We start from the raw sequence: 20,337 nt of genomic DNA, 5'->3' as shown, positions 1-20,337 counted from the left end.
AGTTTTATTATCTCTATTAAAATTCTATGTTTTTTTTTTCCATCTCTTCTCTATTTAGTATTATTTTTATATTTATTATTATTTTCTCTATCCATATAAATCTAATGTCATTTAGTATTATTTATTTATTATAATGCTTGGATATTATATTATTCAATTGATTGTATACATAATAATCAATAGTTAATTTAACTTTGAATTTAAAAATTAAAATGTGAAATATTTTTAATTATTTTGTCTTAGATTTTATATTTTTATATTTTTTATTATTAACTAAAATATTTAATGGCTTAATAAGGGAGAGATTTGATAAATGAAAGAACTTTTCACATCATGAGCTAAAAGAAAGAAAAAAAATAATTTTAGAAAAAAAAAACAGTTTTTAGAAATAAGTAACAAAAAACTCAAAGCAGTTTTATGTTTCTAATAAATAAAAAACTAAAAACAAACAACTATAACAAACGGGCCTAAGCATTTCAAAATTTAAATATTATCTTTTTTAAATTTACTTTTAATAAATATATATGATGAGAAGAAATTCGAAAATTTTTATATTTTATTTTTTAAATATTTGATTTCAATTTAATTATAATTCAAAATATTTTATTTTGGAGAGAAATAAAAAAGAAAAAATATATTATTTTTTTTGTATTTTTATGGTTTGATTGGATATATTTTTTAAAAAATAAATTTTTAAATAGAATATACATGACATTTATCTAGGAGAGAGATAAAAAAGAAAAAAATATGTTATTTTTATTAATATTTTTCTTTATATTTGTATGGTTTGATTGGATATATTTTTTTTAAAAAAAAATTCAAATAGAATAAACATAATTAAAACTTTCAAATTTTTTAAATTTTTTGTCACGACCCGTTTCCATGGGCCGGACCGGCACTAAGGCCTAGGTAAGCTTAAGGCCCCCGAGGCCCGTAGTAAGCCTAAATTATTCAATCTGTCTACATGATTCTCCTAATTTCAACAAAACAGTAAGCCCATATGACTTAAGATATAAGTTTTATAAAATTTTTAAACATCTGGCCCAATATCAAATAATACATAAAATTTAACCAGGGCCTATTCACAATAACTCATAATCACAATAAGGGCTTACTAGTTTACCTACAGTTAATTACACAATAATTAATTTATAGCGTAGTGCTAACAATAAGGCCCAATTTAAATACACTACCCTATAACTGCGGAGTCCAAAAATCTGATAACAGAATAATTTATACATTCAAAATTAAATATCAAGAATGTAAAGTTTACATTTGTAACTCTGCGGAGAAGATTGCAGAGCTTCAGTCGAATCAGCTGCTTCCTAGTACCTGGGAAGTTTGTTGAGGAGTGAGTTTTGCAACTCAGTGAACAATAATAAATAATACACACCACATACAGTCAAGCAAAATGCACCCTAGTATACTGAATGAACACACAACAGTCAATCATATGACATTACATCAGCACCCACAAACAATATCACCTTCAAATAATCACATCACGTGGAAATTAGTCAGTGGAGTCACCGAAACCCCCGATGAGCCGTCCTCTCACATGGCTCATCCTCTCACATGTGCATCAGGGAGCCGATCCCCCATACTGGCCGACCGGTCTAATCCTCACTTGACCAGCCCTCTCATTGTTTTTCCATTCTCTCTATTCTTTTCCATACCAACAGGAGGTAACCCGGTCGTCTCCATCAAATCTAGATTATCAGGCGCTCACAACAGGAGGCCACCCTGCGGGCTGCGATCAAATCTAGATTATCAGGTGCGCCCAATAAAGAAACCAACCTGTGGTTTTCCATATCACACAGATCATAGCAGTAGGTGCACACGGGGGCGCCGATCTCCCATTTACCCGGCCAAATTTCATATCATATTCAGGATCCATATCACATATACCATTCTCACAAACCCATGGTGACCCACTTCATCCCAATTCCACACAAACAAATCACAGTGTAGTCACAGCACAAATAATCAGACATTTCATTCATCATAATACACCAATTCCATCCAAATGCACAATATATAAATATAATTATAGTGATCGTAACATAATATATATGATAAAATACTTATAATATATTGTAAATATGTAAATAAAAAAAATATAATGTTTATAAATAAATGATATGAAAATGCAGTGTTGATATGCATTATTTATTATTACTCACAGTGGTGGAGAACGAAGCTCTAGCTTTGATTCTGTCCGAGAGGAGCACTAGGTGGACCCGGGCGATCTATGAAATGTAAGAATGATACAAAAAGAAATAACTCTATCAGACAAAATATTCCTTTACCCTTCTAATATTTTTATTTTATATTCTAAATTTTTCTACGTAATTTAATCTCGATATTTAATTTCTTTTCTGTAATAAATTTTTATTTCTCTATCTAACTTTATTTCATTTATTTTCTTCTGAAATCTATTTTATTTCCTACCGAAATTTATTTTATTTTTCTACCGAAATTTCGGCAGCATTTCCCCTAAAAATTGGACTATCTACCTGTTAAAATATCAACAATTTCACAAATATTCAATCCATACGGCCCATCCGTTGGGCAATTAATCAGACAACATTTTCCCATCCTCCTTCAATCTCAACATCACCACACAATCCAAATTATACATTACAATAACATTATATTTAAACTACCTTAATTAAATCAATACTAAAATTATAAAACTGTTAACTACTCACAATTATCAAATTAAATTAACCAAATTACTTAACTACAAATAATAAAATTAATTTAATTAACTAGCATTACTAACATTAACTTAACTAAACTAATTGACTACAAGTAATAAAATTAATTTCATTAACTAATATTACTAAATTAATTAACTTCAAATAATAAAATTAATTTAATTAACTAATATTACTAACATTAACTAAATCGACTAAAATTATTAAAATTAAACTAACTAAACTAAATCAATTAACTAAATAAATTAACTAAATAAATTCAAGAACACTAACTTAACTAAATAAATTACCTACAAACAATTAATTTCATTCACTAAAACTAAATTATACCTAATATATATATTGTTGCCGGAATTTCGATTAACCGAAAATGGAGGCTGGTGGCCGGAGGTCGACTGATAGTGGCGGAGAGAGGCGGAGATGGCGCGATCCGGTGGTCTAGCAGAGGGCCAACTGTGGCGCGCGGAGGAGCTGCGGGACGTGCTGGCGCGCGATGGAGGCCATGCGACTGCAACTGGCGCGCGGTGGTGCTCGACCGACGTTGCTGGAGCTGCTGGAGTTGCTGGCAGTGACGCAGACCCAGTTGCAGGGAAGAAGAAAAGGGAAAGAAAGAAAGAAAGAAAGAAAGAAAGGAGAAGAAGAAGAAGAAGAAGAAGAAGAAGAAGAAGAAGAAGAGAGGGAGGAGGTGGCGGCGCAGGTGGTTTGCCGGCGACTGAAAAAAAAAACGCAGATAGGGGGGGAGGAGAATGGAGCCAGCGCTGGAAATATGAAGAAAAAGGGAAAATTCTAGAAGGGTTTGGGTGGTTTGGTTCGATTCAATTTTTGGTCAGGTTCAAATCATGGTTTTCCATTGATTTTTGAAATTTTTTTTTTTAACTGGTTTTTTTTTTTTTTTCGGTTTGGTTTCTCACAGTGTTCGCATTAAAATATTGAAATAAATTTCCAGACTGTCGGTTTATTAAATTTAATTGGATAATTTTTGAAAATAAAAATTCGGATTATTTCAGTCTTCCCCCCTTAAAAAAAAAATTCGTCCTCGAATTTTAAAAGTAACAAGTAACTAGAAAACAATGGTGATTGTGCTTCTCACATAATGTTGCAACTGATAAAAGTTATTACATACACATTCAGTAGAATACATGTTCTTTTGAGCAGCTAGAAGGATGAATCAAGAAGATGAGATAAATATTTTTGAGTTTGTTAGTCAGACCAGCGGAATTATTTTTTTTTTTTTTTTAATTAAATTATGAAGACAAACTAATGGGAAGAAAATTCAATTTATAGGGAGGGTAGGATGATTATGAGATGAATCTAGCCCCAAAGTTACCTACCTTATTACCATAGTTAATTTAAACTTGAGTTGTACTATATCTATAAGTCGTCAAATCAAATATTCATAACCTAAAGTACAGATTCGACACTAGTATTCACCTTTACACGTGAGAATTTTAATCACTTATAACCTCTGCTCTAAGTAAGGGTTATTAATCTCATTAGCTCTAAATCATGTGTCCTTACATTGATGTATCATCATTTATTCTCTCACTAGCTATCATAGGCAAAGATCATCACTCCATAAGAAACTCATACACAAACCAAGTATTTAACCTTACTGTTATAAGAATCCGCATATTCAATCAAATTTACTACTATCTCAATTTGGACTCTTTATTTTAAAATTCAAAACCTACATGAAGACTCATCCATTTTTCATCAATTCCAATTCCATATATTTGCCCTCATAATCATTGAAGTTGTTCATAACTAAATAAGACGATTGCTGCCAACTCAAGAAAGTTTTCGATTATTATCAAATTCTGCCATTAAGTGCTATTTGAATCATTTCCAATTAAAGAGAACAAATTCTTGCCACTACTACAAGCTTATTTCAAATAGAATCAAGACATTTCTCTAGCTAAGTGCTATCAACTGATAGGATATACTGACTTCTATCCCAATCTCATCACATATTTATCAACTTAACTATTTTCCAACAAAAGATATATAATTTATTCTCAATTCCTACTAATGAGAATTCTCATAAAAACAAATAATACATCGACTATATAGAGAAAATTTCAATTCACACTCAAGTCTCTATTTTAGTTATTAACCTCTCTATCCTTCTTCCCAAATTATCATATCATACCATTTCTTAACTAATTATGACAACAACTTATGCAACTAGCCAAATTAGTTGTTGCCATGCCGGATAATTCTTAATTTATTTTCTAAAATTCGCAAACACAGTTCTATTATACTCCATTCCATCATGAAATCCAGTCTACATTTTTTTTTTTTTTACAAGCTTAATCAAGATGTAAAATTCTCCAAACCGTAATTTATATCCAATTTACCTAGGTCTACGTATCCAGAAATCAAAAATTCTAAACAAATAGTGCCCTTTTTGCTCAAGCTAAGTAAGAGATTAAGGATGTTAAACCTATAATCCAACTGCTGTTTGAACTATGTCCTTTGTTTTATGTTTATTTTTAAGCCTATGAATATTCAGATAATAATACCATCGGGTTATTCCTTTTCTCCAAGTCTATCGTAATGTCTATTACCTGTAAAATTATATCTAATACGATCTAGGAATATCCTCAACCTCAAGTATGTTCTCTCTATATTCTTTACTCCAAACAAGATTAATACCTCATTAAATCCTTCAACATCAGAGTTACAATGTACCGGTCCGCTAATGGACCTAACTAATTAAGTATTCCCTTAAACCATAAGATATGTCGCAAACTGCCATTTATAACATAATGCTATTCATTCAATCATAATTGCTATCTATTACGAAGAAATTCAGAAAAGGTTTACATTGACTCCAAATCATATATTAATGACTCTCATCCTAATTGGTATCCCAATCATTCCATGAGCAAATTTTAAATTAATAAATTACCAGATTAACACACTTAAGTTGGTCTTCAAGTATAGTTAAGATGTAATTTTAGACCATCTTGTTAACACATCCGATAATCTTATAATTCATGTTTTTCCCTAAAATTATCCCAAATTCACTTGTTTATTCTTACACAGATCTCAATATTCCAAATGAACAGTAAATTAAAACCCAGTTAGTTCATTGATATATAAAATACTCTAGATACCCTTCTGCTCCCTAGAGGCATAATTATATCTCCCTTTCTTCATCCAATAAACTAAGTAACTTACAAAAAATGCATAGAGTAATAGAAAGTCCTTATGTTTATATACTTTCCACCAACTAGTTACATGTATTCACATTCATTGTCATCTCAAGCTAAGGCCCATGATCTTTTATCAACTCTTATTCTCGGTCATTACCATTAATAACACTTATCACATAATACATTTATAAGCTCAATATGTGGATTCAATTAATATAACTCATAAAACTATTTTCTAACCAGATGCCATCAAGTTACAGAAGTGAGAATTTTCTTATCTCTTTCTCTCAAGTAGAAAGTCTATCTTTCTTTCTGAATATAAATACTAAGTTCTTTCGCCATCGGGATTACAATCCTTAAATCATTTATCTATTTGTATATCACCAGACATTCAATAACTTCCTACCTTTGATCTCTTTCTAGAATATGAATTTACTACAAAATTCTCGAAACTCACCTCGCAAGAACCCGATTGACTCAACTCATAAGGTTGGTTATAACATTATCAATTATTTGTTTAATATTTTATTAGAGTTAGCACCGAAAGTGATAAATTATTTTAAACTTCAAAGCTATTTTCCTACCTTCAATAGTGTACATGTTCCATCATTCTACCTTTAATAATATTTCACTTCTTTTTGTCTAACTACATATTCTTAATTACTTATTCTAAAGCATCTTTTAACTTCCTAAATTTTCATAAATTTTAAATTTATTTACAGCATAAAATTACTATTTATGATCATTTAAATTCTTAATATCCACCTTATCTTTATTTTTTTTTTTCATCAATATAACAAGAAACTTTACAACTATACAAATATTATTCTCCTTCAAATTATATTCTAATTATCATTTTCTAATATAATTATCACCCAACATAATAGCGTTCCAATCCCAAGTCCACTAGTTTCCTCTTTTATCTTTTACTTTCATTTTATTATACTAGATCCATAAACTTAGTCTGGCTTATTAAACATCCTACATATACTAGGGTCTTACTTATGTCCCGTCTAATACACTCATGAATTCCCAAGTATAGAAGTCTTTATCTTAAAGCTGCTGAGGTATCCTTTTTCTATTTTTATCAAATCTTGTTACCCATAGTCCCTAATTTATTAAACCTCTAATTACTGACTATCCTCATTTAAATCATATTAATTTATACCCTTCACATTTCTGTAATTGATTCTTTTCTTAATATCCAAACAATAACAGGACTGGATCCATCCTTACTTATCTAATTCATTAGTATTATATCAATTCAATAATTGAACAATTATCTCTCCACTATTTACATAACATAAGTACCTTAATTCCCTTATGGAGTCATTAACTCCTTCTCAGATCATAGAATCTCCCATTAAACAAAAATCATTGTTTGTAATTCACATACCATCGAGTGTGCAACAATTATTTTAAACATCAAAAGACTAAATACCATTAGATTTAATTCTTACTTATACCATATTAAACCATAAGATGTCACAATACACACAATATTCACCACTAAATACATAAAGATTAGAGTAATTTATCTTTTGCTAAGAATCACAATTTACTTTTCTTATAACCACAATAATTTATATTATTCCTTATATTCACACACCTAAAAAAAATAGTTGATGAATACAACAATACACTCTACTCCACCAAGCAGTAATTACTTCTCATAATTAAAAATCACTTGGTATAATAATTCCACCAATATTATTCTTTATGAAAAATACTCATCACCAATTATTATAGCAAATCACACCAAATCCTTCAATATTTAAACCTTATAAAAATCAGTTATGTACTTATACTTGCACCAATTAATATTCCATCCAGAAAAAAAATATTTATCTCAATAATTATAATAAATTCCACCAACCAACATCAGGTAAATTTCATCAAATACATATACTAATTCAATACTCTAATTAAACAAACTCTAATGTCCTCGAATCCGAATCATTTAGTTCTCTTAATAAATAATTAGCAATTCATTCTCAATTCCGCAGGCACATATTTACACACATTCCTGCATTTTTATATATGTATTCCATATTCAACACGTATTAAATAAAAATAACACACTTTCATCATCTAACTTCAACTTATTAATCCTATATAACTTATCTTTTTACCTACTTAAATTATATATGAATATTATTTATTCCATAGAAGGATTCTAGTTTAAGTTTAACCCATCCCCTTAGCATCAATTAGCTAAATCACATCTCTAAAGGACAAGGATACAAATTTTAATCATTAAACAACTTGACTTTAACCTGACTGCGAACAACGCTAAAGAGGAAAGCAAGGAAGACTATGTCAAGACATGACAGGAATTACTCCGCAGTTACATCTAGACTTATGAACTTTTGCTCTGATACCACCTTTGTCACGATCCGTTTCCGTGGGCCGGACCGGCACTAGGACCTAGGTAAGCTTAAGGCCCCCGAGGCCCATAGTAAGCCTAAATTATTCAATCTGTCTACATGATTCTCCTAATTTCAACAAAACAGTAAGCCCATATGACTTAAGATATAAGTTTTATAAAATTTTTAAACATCTGGCCCAATATCAAATAATACATAAAATTTAACCAGGGCCTATTCACAATAACTCATAATCACAATAAGGGCTTACTAGTTTACCTACAGTTAATTACACAATAATTAATTTATAGCGTAGTGCTAACAATAAGGCCCAATTTAAATACACAACCCTATAACTGCGGAGTCCAAAAATCTGATAATAGAATAATTTATACATTCAAAATTAAATATCAAGAATGTAAAGTTTACATTTGTAACTCTGCGGAGAAGATTGCAGAGCTTCAGTCGAATCAGCTGCTTCCTAGTACCTGGGAGGTTTGTTGAGGGGTGAGTTTTGCAACTCAGTGAACAATAATAAATAATACACACCACATACAGTCAAGCAAAATGCACCCTAGTATACTGAATGAACACACAACAGTCAATCATATGACATTACATCAGCACCCACAAACAATATCACCTTCAAATAATCACATCACGTGGAAATTAGTCAGTGGAGTCACCGAAACCCCCGATGAGCCGTCCTCCCACATGGCTCATCCTCTCACATGTGCACCAGGGAGCAGATCCCCCATACTGGCCGACCGGTCTAATCCTCACTTGACCAGCCCTCTCATTGTTTTTCCATTCTCTCTATTCTTTTCCATACCAACAGGAGGTAACCCGGTCGTCTCCATCAAATCTAGATTATCAGGCGCTCACAACAGGAGGCCACCCTGCGGGCTGCGATCAAATCTAGATTATCAGGTGCGCCCAATAAAGAAACCAACCTGTGGTTTTCCATATCACACAGATCATAGCAGTAGGTGCACACGGGGGCGCCGATCTCCCATTTACCCGGCCAAATTTCATATCATATTCAGGATCCATATCACATATACCATTCTCACAAACCCATGGTGACCCACTTCATCCCAATTCCACACAAACAAATCACAGTGTAGTCACAGCACAAATAATCAGACATTTCATTCATCATAATACACCAATTCCATCCAAATGCACAATATATAAATATAATTATAGTGATCGTAACATAATATATATGATAAAATACTTATAATATATTGTAAATATGTAAATAAAAAAAATATAATGTTTATAAATAAATGATATGCAAATGCAGTGTTGATATGCATTATTTATTATTACTCACAGTAGTGGAGAACGAAGCTCTAGCTTTGATTCTGTCCGAGAGGAGCACTAGATGGACCCGGGCGATCTATGAAATGTAAGAATGATACAAAAAGAAATAACTCTATCAGACAAAATATTCCTTTACCCTTCTAATATTTTTATTTTATATTCTAAATTTTTCTACGTAATTTAATCTCGATATTTAATTTCTTTTCTGTAATAAATTTTTATTTCTCTATCTAACTTTATTTCATTTATTTTCTTCTGAAATCTATTTTATTTCCTACCGAAATTTATTTTATTTTTCTACCGAAATTTCGGCAGCATTTCCCCTAAAAATTGGACTATCTACCTGTTAAAATATCAACAATTTCACAAATATTCAATCCATACGGCTCATCCGTTGGGCAATTAATCAAACAACATTTTCCCATCCTCCTTCACTCTCAACATCACCACACGATCCAAATTATACATTACAATAACATTATATTTAAACTACCTTAATTAAATCAATACTAAAATTATAAAACTGTTAACTACTCACAATTATCAAATTAAATTAACCAAATTACTTAACTACAAATAATAAAATTAATTTAATTAACTAGCATTACTAACATTAACTTAACTAAACTAATTGACTACAAGTAATAAAATTAATTTCATTAACTAATATTACTAAATTAATTAACTTCAAATAATAAAATTAATTTAATTAACTAATATTACTAACATTAACTAAATCGACTAAAATTATTAAAATTAAACTAACTAAACTAAATCAATTAACTAAATAAATTAACTAAATAAATTCAAGAACACTAACTTAACTAAATAAATTACCTACAAACAATTAATTTCATTCACTAAAACTAAATTATACCTAATATATATATTGTTGCCGGAATTTCGATTAACCGAAAATGGAGGCTGGTGGCCGGAGGTCGACTGACAGTGGCGGAGAGAGGCGGAGATGGCGCGATCCGGTGGTCTAGCAGAGGGCCAACTGTGGCGCGCGGAGGAGCTGCGGGACGTGCTGGCGCGCGATGGAGGCCATGCGACTGCAACTGGCGCGCGGTGGTGCTCGACCGACGTTGCTGGAGCTGCTGGAGTTGCTGGCAGTGAGGCAGACCCAGTTGCAGGGAAGAAGAAAAGGGAAAGAAAGAAAGAAAGAAAGAAAGAAAGAAAGGAGAAGAAGAAGAAGAAGAAGAAGAAGAAGAAGAAGAAGAGAGGGAGGAGGTGGCGGCGCAGGTGGTTTGCCGGCGACTGAAAAAAAAAACGCAGATAGGGGGGGAGGAGAATGGAGCCAGCGCTGGAAATATGAAGAAAAAGGGAAAATTCTAGAAGGGTTTGGGTGGTTTGGTTCGATTCAATTTTTGGTCCGGTTCAAATCATGGTTTTCCATTGATTTTTGAAATTTTTTTTTTAACTGATTTTTTTTTTCGGTTTGGTTTCTCACAGTGTTCGCATTAAAATATTGAAATAAATTTCCAGGCTGTCGGTTTATTAAATTTAATTGGATAATTTTTGAAAATAAAAATTCGGATTATTTCATTTTTACTTTTCAAAATTTATTTTAGACAAAATGAACGTTTGTGTGTGGATTGACGAACAGTTTGAAATTTAATTTAAAAAAATATATACAATATTTTATTGATATATTTATAAATATTAAAACATTTTGTTAGATGAGTTCTGAAAATGAGTTTTATTTTTAATAATAATTTTTTATTTTTTATTTTCTTTTTCGTTACTGAATAATTTGTGACTAATATTATTTTAATTTAGTAAGAGATTTGTATCTCATTGCAATAAATAGATAGCTTCTTGATGATTAAACATTTTTAATTTTTTTGATATTTTTTTCCTTATATCCTAAATCTTTTTTAGAAAACTAGAAAAAAATTAGAACTGTATATTTCTGTTTTGAGTCTCTTTTTGAGGTTTAAAGAATTTATGTATATGAGCATATATTATTTTCTCTAATACATTGGGAAAATAATACCGTTACTGTAGCCAAAATGATTATCATTATCAATTCAGTTTGAGACCACTTCATTGTATAAAAATAAAATTAAGTACATAAGAAGTAGCATTACAAGTAGTTTGTATGACAAAATGAAATATAAATTAACCACTTATATTTATTTTAATATAAACAAAAACTTATGTTTTAATATTATATAGATAAAAATCAAAAGAATAGAAAAAAGAGTATATAACAAGCATAGTCAATATGCAACACACGTCATAAAAAAAACTAGTCTATATCTATACTATATATAAATGTAGGAATAGAAGGGAATAATGAGATTTCGATATCGACCTTAATGAAATTCGGAATATCCTAAAATAGCCTCAGATGTAGCCAATTTGAAAATTATATTTTATACCAATGAGTGTTTGGATGAGTGGATCGATACTCTTTTCTCTTAAGTGAGATCGAGAGTTTGATCCTCATTAGTGGAGTACTTTACCCCTGGGCCAACTCGGAGCAAGTAGGATTTAGTTTTAATCCAATGGGATTGAGATACCTATGGTTACGATTAAAAAAAAATTATATTTTATTATTTGAGTGGATATAATTTTTAAAATTTTTTTTTTAAACAAATACATAGAGATAATAAAATAAAAAAGAATACTCTTCTTTTTTTATGGTTGTAGGGAAAATTGAAGATTTATTTGGCGAAAATATAACGTTTCTTTCATGTAATTTTTTTATTAATTAATTAACTTATTTATTTATCTATTTTAAATTTGCAACTTTTATGTAATCTTTTTAATTAATTAATTAATTAATTAATTTATCTATTTTAACTTGCAACTTAGAAAAATAGAGAAACAAAATTAGATCCTAGTATAATTTGCTTCGTAATTTTCATTTATTTACTTGGCTATAATCTTTTTTTTTATCAATATCAAATTTCATTAAATTACGACATTTCTAATTAAAGAACAGTTGATTTTTGAAATTCAAATTGGTAACTTTTTTTAATATAGTTTGTTTCTTGTTATATGTTGAGTTCCAAAAAGAGTCATGTTCTTAATAACAATTTTTTTAATTTTTTTCATTAGTAAATTAATTTATAATTACTATCACTTTAATTTAGTAAGAGATATATCTCCGTTATGATAAATAGATAATCTATTGATAATTAAACATTTTTAATTTTCTTAATATTTTTCTATTATATTCTAAATCCGTTTAACTTGAAAGAAAATAATTTTTATAAAATTGGAAAAAAAATAAAACTATATATTTCTATTTTATGTCACTTTTTGCGGTTTTAAGAATTTGTATGTATGTGCATATATTCTTTTCTCTAATGCACTGAGTAAATAATACTATCACTATAGTCAAAGTAATTATCATTATCAATTCATATCATATGCTCATTTTTTCTCTTTACCAAATAGTAGAAACTAATTTATTATTATTTTTCATTATAATTGTATATAGATATTGATTTGAGGTTCAGGGCAAGAGGTTGGAGATTGAGTTTTGACTTGATTTTAAGGGCTGAAAGATTAGGTCTAGAGATTGGATTAAATTTTATTTTGAGACCACTTCATTATAAATAAAATAGAATTAAGTACATAAGAAGTAGTATTACAAGTAGTTTGTACGACAAAGTCCAATACAAATTAAACAATTATATTTATTTTAATCTAAACAAAAACTTATGCTTTAGTATTATATATATAAAAAAATTAAAAGAATATAAATATATAATGAGCATAGTCAACGTGCAAGACACGCTATAAAAACAGATTAGTCCATACTATATATAAATATGAAAATAGGGGAAATAATGAGATTTTCGATATTGTTCTTAATGAAATTTAGAATATCTTAAAATAGTCTTAGTCAATTCAAAAATTATATTTTATACCAATGAGTGTTTAGATGAGTGATATGACACTCTTCTTTCTTAGGTAAGGTCGAAGGTTCGATCCTCATAAATAGAGTAAATACTTGCTATGAGCACTTTATCCCTCCTTGGGCCAACTTGATGTAAGTAGGATTTAGTTTTAGCCAATTGGCTTGGGATACCTGTGGTTAAGACGGAAAAAAAAATTTACATTTTATTATTTGATTGGATATAATTTCTAAATCCTTTTTAAATAAATAAATATATATAATAAAAAAGAAAAAAAATGTACCCTTCTTTGTGGTTATAGGAAAAATTGTGGGTTTATTTGGAGAGAATATAACATTTTTTTATGTAATCTTTTTTTTATTACTTAATTAATTTATTTGTTTATTTTAAATTTGCAATTTAGAACAATAGAGAAACAAAATACTTGAATAAACTCATTAATTGACTAATATTGAATCCTATTTTTATTTATTGACTTGGCTTTTTTTTTGCCCATTAAAATGAAATTTAATTAAATTATAGCAATTCCAAGGTTATTTTTGAAATTCAAATTGGTAATTTTTCAATATAATTTATTTTTTGTTATATGTTGAGTTCTTAAAAGAGTTTTATTCTTAATAAAAGTTTGTTATTTTTTATTTTCTTTTTCGTTATTGAATGAATTTGTAACCATTATCACTTTAATTTAGTAAGAGATTTATATCTCCCATGCAATAAATAGATGACTTCCTGATCAAATATTTTTAATTTTCTTAATATTTTTACTTTTATATCCTAAATATGTTTTACTTGAAAGAAAATAGTGTTTATGAAATTGAAAAAACTAGAACTACATATTTCTATTTTGGGTCATTTTTTGGGTTTCAAGAGTTTGTACTGGGTAAGTAATACTATTACTATAGCCAAAATGATTATCATTATTAATTCAGATCATTTTCTTATTTCTTTTCTTTTACCTACCAGTAAAAAAATTATTATTTTTTATTATAGTTGTATATAGATATTGGTTTGGGGTTGAGGGTAAGAGTTGAGATTACATGATAACTTGATTTTCTTTTTGAGAACTTATTAGGGTTTTTAAAATCTATATTTATAAATTAAGGGTTGAAGGATTAGGTATAGGGACTATATTGAACTTTATTTTGAGACCACTTCATTATATAAAAATAAAATCAACTACATAAGAAATGACATTGCAAGTAGCTTATATGATAAAGTCTAATACAAATTAACCAATTGTATTTATTTTAATCTAAACAAAAGCTTATGTTTTAATGTTATATAGATTAAAAATTAAAAGAGTACAAAAAATGAAAATATAACGAGTATTGTCAACATGCAACGCACGTCATAAAAAAGATTAGTATATATAAAAGTATGAATTGGGGAGACATTGCATTTCTAAAACGCCTCTATAGAATTTTAATTTGATTGATTGATTAAAAATACCATCAGATATAATTTAATCCAATTCTAATTAGAAATTTTTTAATTTTATTAATATTTTATTAGTTGATTAAAAATATCATTAATAATATCAACTTGTAATTTATAAAAATTAATTAATTATGTACTACGTGATTTTATCTGTATTTTAATATAATAAATTTTTATTTAATTTAAACAATATAATATATATTCACTAAATATATTATAAAATCAAAATATACTTAATCATTAAATAAGCACTTAGTTATTCCGTAAAAGTTAATTATTGATTGATTATTAATTTATTTAAGTAACATGTCCGTTCATTACCAAGAATTTCCAATTCAATTCTTCATTTTAAAAAATCAAGGTATTATTTTATTATATATACATAAATATTAAACTTAAGTGTTTTTTTTCTAAATCAAATTTTCTAATATCTATAATTGATTAAGTCAATACTTGCCTCCGATATAGAACGTGACTCTGGCATAGAATGTGACATCTCCTGTAAAGTCCCCGGGAATCAGAGTAGGAGTGTTATTTAATATTTTTGTTAATTCATAAGCTTATAGAAGCTTTTATTATATAATATAGATTGATAAACAAATTTACTAATTTTGGAAGATATCTTCCCCTTTGGAAGATGAAAAATCATTTTTTTAAAATAGCTTAATTTTTTATTTAATCAGAAAAATATTCTTCATTAACTTATTTCTCCTGCACCCCAAATATTGAAAGATTTAAAAAATATTTTTCAGATAAATTACTCCATTTATCCTAAAAGATCAGTCCATTTATTTTTTTATATTATAGTTAATTTTTAAATTGTCTACTATACCCTTATTATGTTTTACCTTATTTTAAATAATCCTCGTCAATTCTTTATTTTGTCCAAGTCAATGTTACTTTTTTGATGTTAATTTTAGCATATTGGTAGATGAAAATTTTAAATTTCTCAAAAAAAAAAAAAAAAAAAAACCAACATCAATATTGTCACTTTTATTGATTTATATTCCATTTTATATTATTAATATAGTTTTTATTATTTCAATATAATAATTTTTTATATGTTATTTAAGATGAGTATAATAATTTCTATTTTTTAATTTGTACGAAAAAACAGTGAACTATCCTTTTGGATTAACTAATTTTTTTTTGAAACAAACCTTATAAAATTTTTCTCATAAAGACACTGAAAATGAAAAATATGCAAATTGAAAAAGTTCATATACGACGTTGCAATAGACCGTTTTTTTGTTTAAATCTACCCTTATCTATACGCCGTGGGATAAAATGTAATGTCATCTCATCCATTCAAATGATGATATAAATACATACCATGTTTTTTTTAACCCAACCCTAACCCACTTCCTCATCTCTAAGCCGCCCTTCCTCCTCCTCCTGTCTCGTCTAATCCGTGCCATCAGCATCTGCTGTCGCCCTAGTCTCACCCAAAGCCCCGATCCTCATCGGCCTTAAAGATTTACTAATATAATAACATGCTTTAAACATGTTATACTATGGTTTCCACTTCACATGTGAATTCTTCAAATGGTAAGCTCCAATGGGTCTTCAGTTCTGTGCTTTTAGCTGGAAAAACGTTCAGTATCTATCATCAATATCTCTTAAACGATCGAATTATGATATGGGGTTTTCTAATTTTTAGGTGTATCCAACTGCTATGTATTTAAGAGCCGATTACAAGAGTATGCGCAGAAAAAGGGACTGCCTACGCCTGTGTATGAGACCATCAAAGAAGGTCCTTCTCATGAACCTTGCTTCAGGTCGACAGTGATAGTTAACGATGTTAAATATGATTCTTTGACCGGTTTTTTCAATCGGAAGGCTGCAGAGCAGTCTGCTGCGGAGGTTGCTTTAGTTGAGTTGTCTAAATCTGATCAACTCAATGTTATTTCTCAACCTGTTGTAAGTTTTTCATCCATTCTGTATCTCCTGTTTTGTTTCATTTCAACTTTTATCCCAGAATGCTTGGTTCACTTTAATTTTGGTTCAGTTTAATGTGGATGGATGTGGGTAATCAAAATCTAATGATTGAGAGTACTGCAATTATATGGTGCCGTCAAATTTTATTATTTAGAGCAGGTAGTCATGAAAATGGAAGTAGAGAATATTGATCTTTAAAGAGTTGTAATATCGCTAACTCCTTGGGGGCCAGATTGTTGTGATATAATTACATTCGACAATACTCTTGAGTTTTTAATTAACATATGCAGCTGGTTTTACATTAGCTTGGACTGAAAATTTTCTGATATATAATAGTAACACTAGTTAATTGTAGGTTAGATCAGTGTTTTCAAAAGCGCTAGGCACCCTTGAGGCAAAAAGGTCCTCCTTTGCTAGAGGCTCTAGGCGACAGTCAAGGCGTTAGCTTTAGTGATGTGAGGATTTTCAGAAATTCTAGATAACTGAAAATTTAGAATTCTATATTGGTTCCAAAAAGCATCAGATAAATTTATTGTTAAAGAATCAAAATTCAAAACTGTATGAACCTCTATGTATAGGAGTTGTTCTTCACGTTGAAACTGAGTTGGGTGGATAGGTTCTTTGATTGGCAACAAGCCTCCAATTTGGAAGCCATTTTCTTTTCTTTTGTTTTTTTTCCATATTTGTTATAGATTTTGATTTTCGTATTCAATGGCTGTCAAAAATTTCTTTTCTTTTTCCCATATGCGTATTTGACCTAATAATTATATTGCTATTCAGCTGCTTCTAATTTTTTTTTCCTATGTATATATATATATATATATACACTTCTAGTTTTTTAATCTAAGGTTTAGTATCTATATGGGAAATAGCAGTTTTTATGAGGCGCTTTGGCGCCTAGGCAACACCTAATTGATGTCGCCTCGCCTGAAGGTATACCAGCCACCAACACGTGGCCTCGACTCGGCACCTAGGCTAGCACCTGGTGACAACACTGGGTTAGATTATGGTGGTTGCTCGGATCAGTTTAGAAGGGTACTGTACAGCCTTGTTAGGAAGGCAGTTCACAAGAGCGGCTTGCCCATCTAATGGTTTCAGTTCATTTATCAAAATATTAAAAGATTTCAGGTCCTTTTTTTTTTTATTAATGAGACATTATGATCTACCACTTTCACTTTTACTCAAATCTAAAGTTGGTGACTTATGCAGAGACCTTCTAGCTTTCTGATATGGATTGTGGGGTAGACTTCTACTTGTTACTCTGATTTCTATAATCAACTAACATGATTTGCCTATATTTCTTTTGATTTAAGTTTTTTGGATGGAATTTAATTGCTACTGTTTCATTTCAAATTTAATTATTTCAGATATTGTTGGTGTTCCTTTATCTTCTTCATAACTGACTTTCATTTTTATTTCTTCAGCATGAAACTGGACTTTGCAAAAATTTGCTTCAGGAATATGCACAGAAGATGAATTATGCTATGCCAGTATATGTGTGTCAAAAGATTGAAACACCGGGTAGAGGTGCAATTTTTAAATGTACAGTTGAGATTGGGGGGATTCGGTATATTGGAGCATCAGCAAAAACAAAAAAAGAAGCTGAAATCAAAGCTGCTAGAACAGCTTTGTTAGCCATACAGACGAGTGCTTCTGAGTCTTCTCATAAACAAAGTGGCAACCATCAGTTAACTGTCATTCCATTGAGAAAGAGAGAAGCAGAGACAGCTCCTGTCCTGGAGGAGGTTGCATACATCCCAAAGGTAAAGAAGTCTAGATTCAAAAAGAAATTGTTGAAAAAGAAACTTTCTGGGGACAAAGTGAATTGGAATCAAGGTAATTTGGATCTTATTAGGGATGGGCAGTCTGGATTAGAATTAGATCAAATTGATGCATCTTTCGTCCAAGGAGCTAGCCATGGTGTGTTAACAATGCTTGGTATGAAGAATTTGCAAGATGAGAGCTTAGTGCCCGAGTCAAGCAAGAGGGAAATTACTGATGTGACGAGTGCTTTGATGCGGCATATTGCTGGTGATTTTGAAAGTGGATCATCAGTGACTTCAATTTTTAATGAAAGCAACAATGGCAGGCCTACTGGAATACCTGCCGAGTTTAATGGGGATGAAACTAAGATTTCTGGAGTTACCCTGGCTCAGGCGAGTGCATCATCTGCCATGCCTGATTTAATTCCATTGGGAGGGAGAATTGAGGCAGGCACAAGCCAAGGATAGGACTTGCTAGAAATAGATAGTTGTATTACTGATTGGAGCTGTTTTTGCAATTGTCACAGCAGAAAAGTGAAGAGATAGAGAAATATAATCAAGATTGGTAATTGATTTATTGATATTTTGATAATTATGTCTATTAATTGATTAGGATGCCCTAGAATTTTTTGGTTAGGGGCTATTGTCTTATGGGGTGCCCTTTCTATTGTTCCACTGGTGTTGGCTTGGCATTATTGGTAGATTTGTAATAGGGCCTATATGGGAGAATTTATATATGTAACTAAGATACGGAAACTTGCATTGAATTGGTTGGATAAAGCTGCCTATGGTTGTTTGCAGGTGCTATGTTGGATGTCTGCATTTTAACTTGGCTAAGATTTATTAATAGTTAAGAAGACCGGAACACATCTTGTTAATGAGCCTGAACCTTGCATCTTTAGCAAATTATAGTTTATCATTTTGATTATTTTCAAGCCTGTGTACATAATTGGGTTTTACTTTATTTGAAATCTCAGATCCTTATGCCTTACAGAAAGAAATCAGAAAATTGCAGCTGCTCATGTGAAAATTGTGGACGACGAACATGAAATTTCAATGTATTTGAAATTTGTTTATGTCAAATTAACTAGGAACACCTAAAAAGGATAGGGGTTGCACTGTACACGTCCCCTCTCTCCTGCTCGGAGGTTAAATGCGCCAAGTAGATCTAGGTTTAACTCAAGAATGTACGTGCAAGTAGATTTAGGATGCGATGCAAATTAGTTTTGAAGGAAAAGTTGCAGTACATTGTTTGGACATGTCTTTCCCTTTTGTTTCTTTTTTTTGGCCATTAAGTCTACGTGTCAGACATGCAAATTTTCTTAGGTGAATCATTGACATGTCCTTAATCTACAGTCTCTCTATTTCTTTCCTTAATTGAATGTATCTCCTTCTTTCGCTTCAATCGTGCGACACAGTTCTCCATCCTCCTTTTTCGATCAACGATTGCTAAATATATTTTCTCTTCCAAAGGCGATTTCCCTAAATAACATTGGTTCAAAATCTTGGTGTAATGAGAGTGGAGTTTAAGCTGCTTTCAGTGGACTGGAATTTACAGATTCTGGATCAGGAATATGTAAGCTCGAATTCTTATTATTTCTAATTTTTGTGCAATTTATTGAAATTTTATGAAGACTTTGATTGGTATAACTGTTTATTTGTACTTGGCATGTGTTTTTTTTTTTTTCAAGATGAATACGATTCTATTAATTTAAATAAAGAAGAAAAAACTTGTGGGTTACTTTCCCACT

At 30.1% G+C, this 20,337-nt stretch overlaps 1 protein-coding gene and 1 long non-coding RNA gene across 2 annotated transcripts; one reads left to right on the top strand and one right to left on the bottom strand.

Annotated features, from left to right (window-relative positions):
- Nucleotides 1-1,001: 1,001 nt before the first annotated feature.
- On the bottom strand, nt 1,002-10,986 carry LOC149496920 (uncharacterized). The gene is made up of 5 exons (XR_016320526.1): nt 10,451-10,986; nt 9,584-9,649; nt 3,051-8,732; nt 2,184-2,249; nt 1,002-1,332 (listed from the first exon to the last, which is right to left on the bottom strand). It is a non-coding gene; the product is annotated as an uncharacterized LOC149496920 (long non-coding RNA).
- A 5,236-nt stretch (nt 10,987-16,222) lies between these two features.
- LOC105642431 (double-stranded RNA-binding protein 1) lies at nt 16,223-19,393 on the top strand. Its single transcript, XM_012227250.4, has 3 exons — nt 16,223-16,433; nt 16,546-16,805; nt 18,248-19,393. The coding sequence occupies exons 1-3, from the start codon at nt 16,400-16,402 to the stop codon at nt 19,052-19,054; spliced, it is 1,101 nt and encodes a 366-aa protein (XP_012082640.1). The 5' UTR covers nt 16,223-16,399; the 3' UTR covers nt 19,055-19,393.
- The last annotated feature ends 944 nt before the right edge of the window (nt 19,394-20,337 follow it).

Source organism: Jatropha curcas, chromosome 4, assembly GCF_041381405.1.
Source record: "Jatropha curcas cultivar XTBG-Jc1 chromosome 4, XTBG_Jcur_1.0, whole genome shotgun sequence".
NCBI classification, from domain to species: domain Eukaryota; kingdom Viridiplantae; phylum Streptophyta; class Magnoliopsida; order Malpighiales; family Euphorbiaceae; genus Jatropha; species Jatropha curcas.
This window is presented reverse-complemented; position numbering and strand designations above follow the sequence as displayed.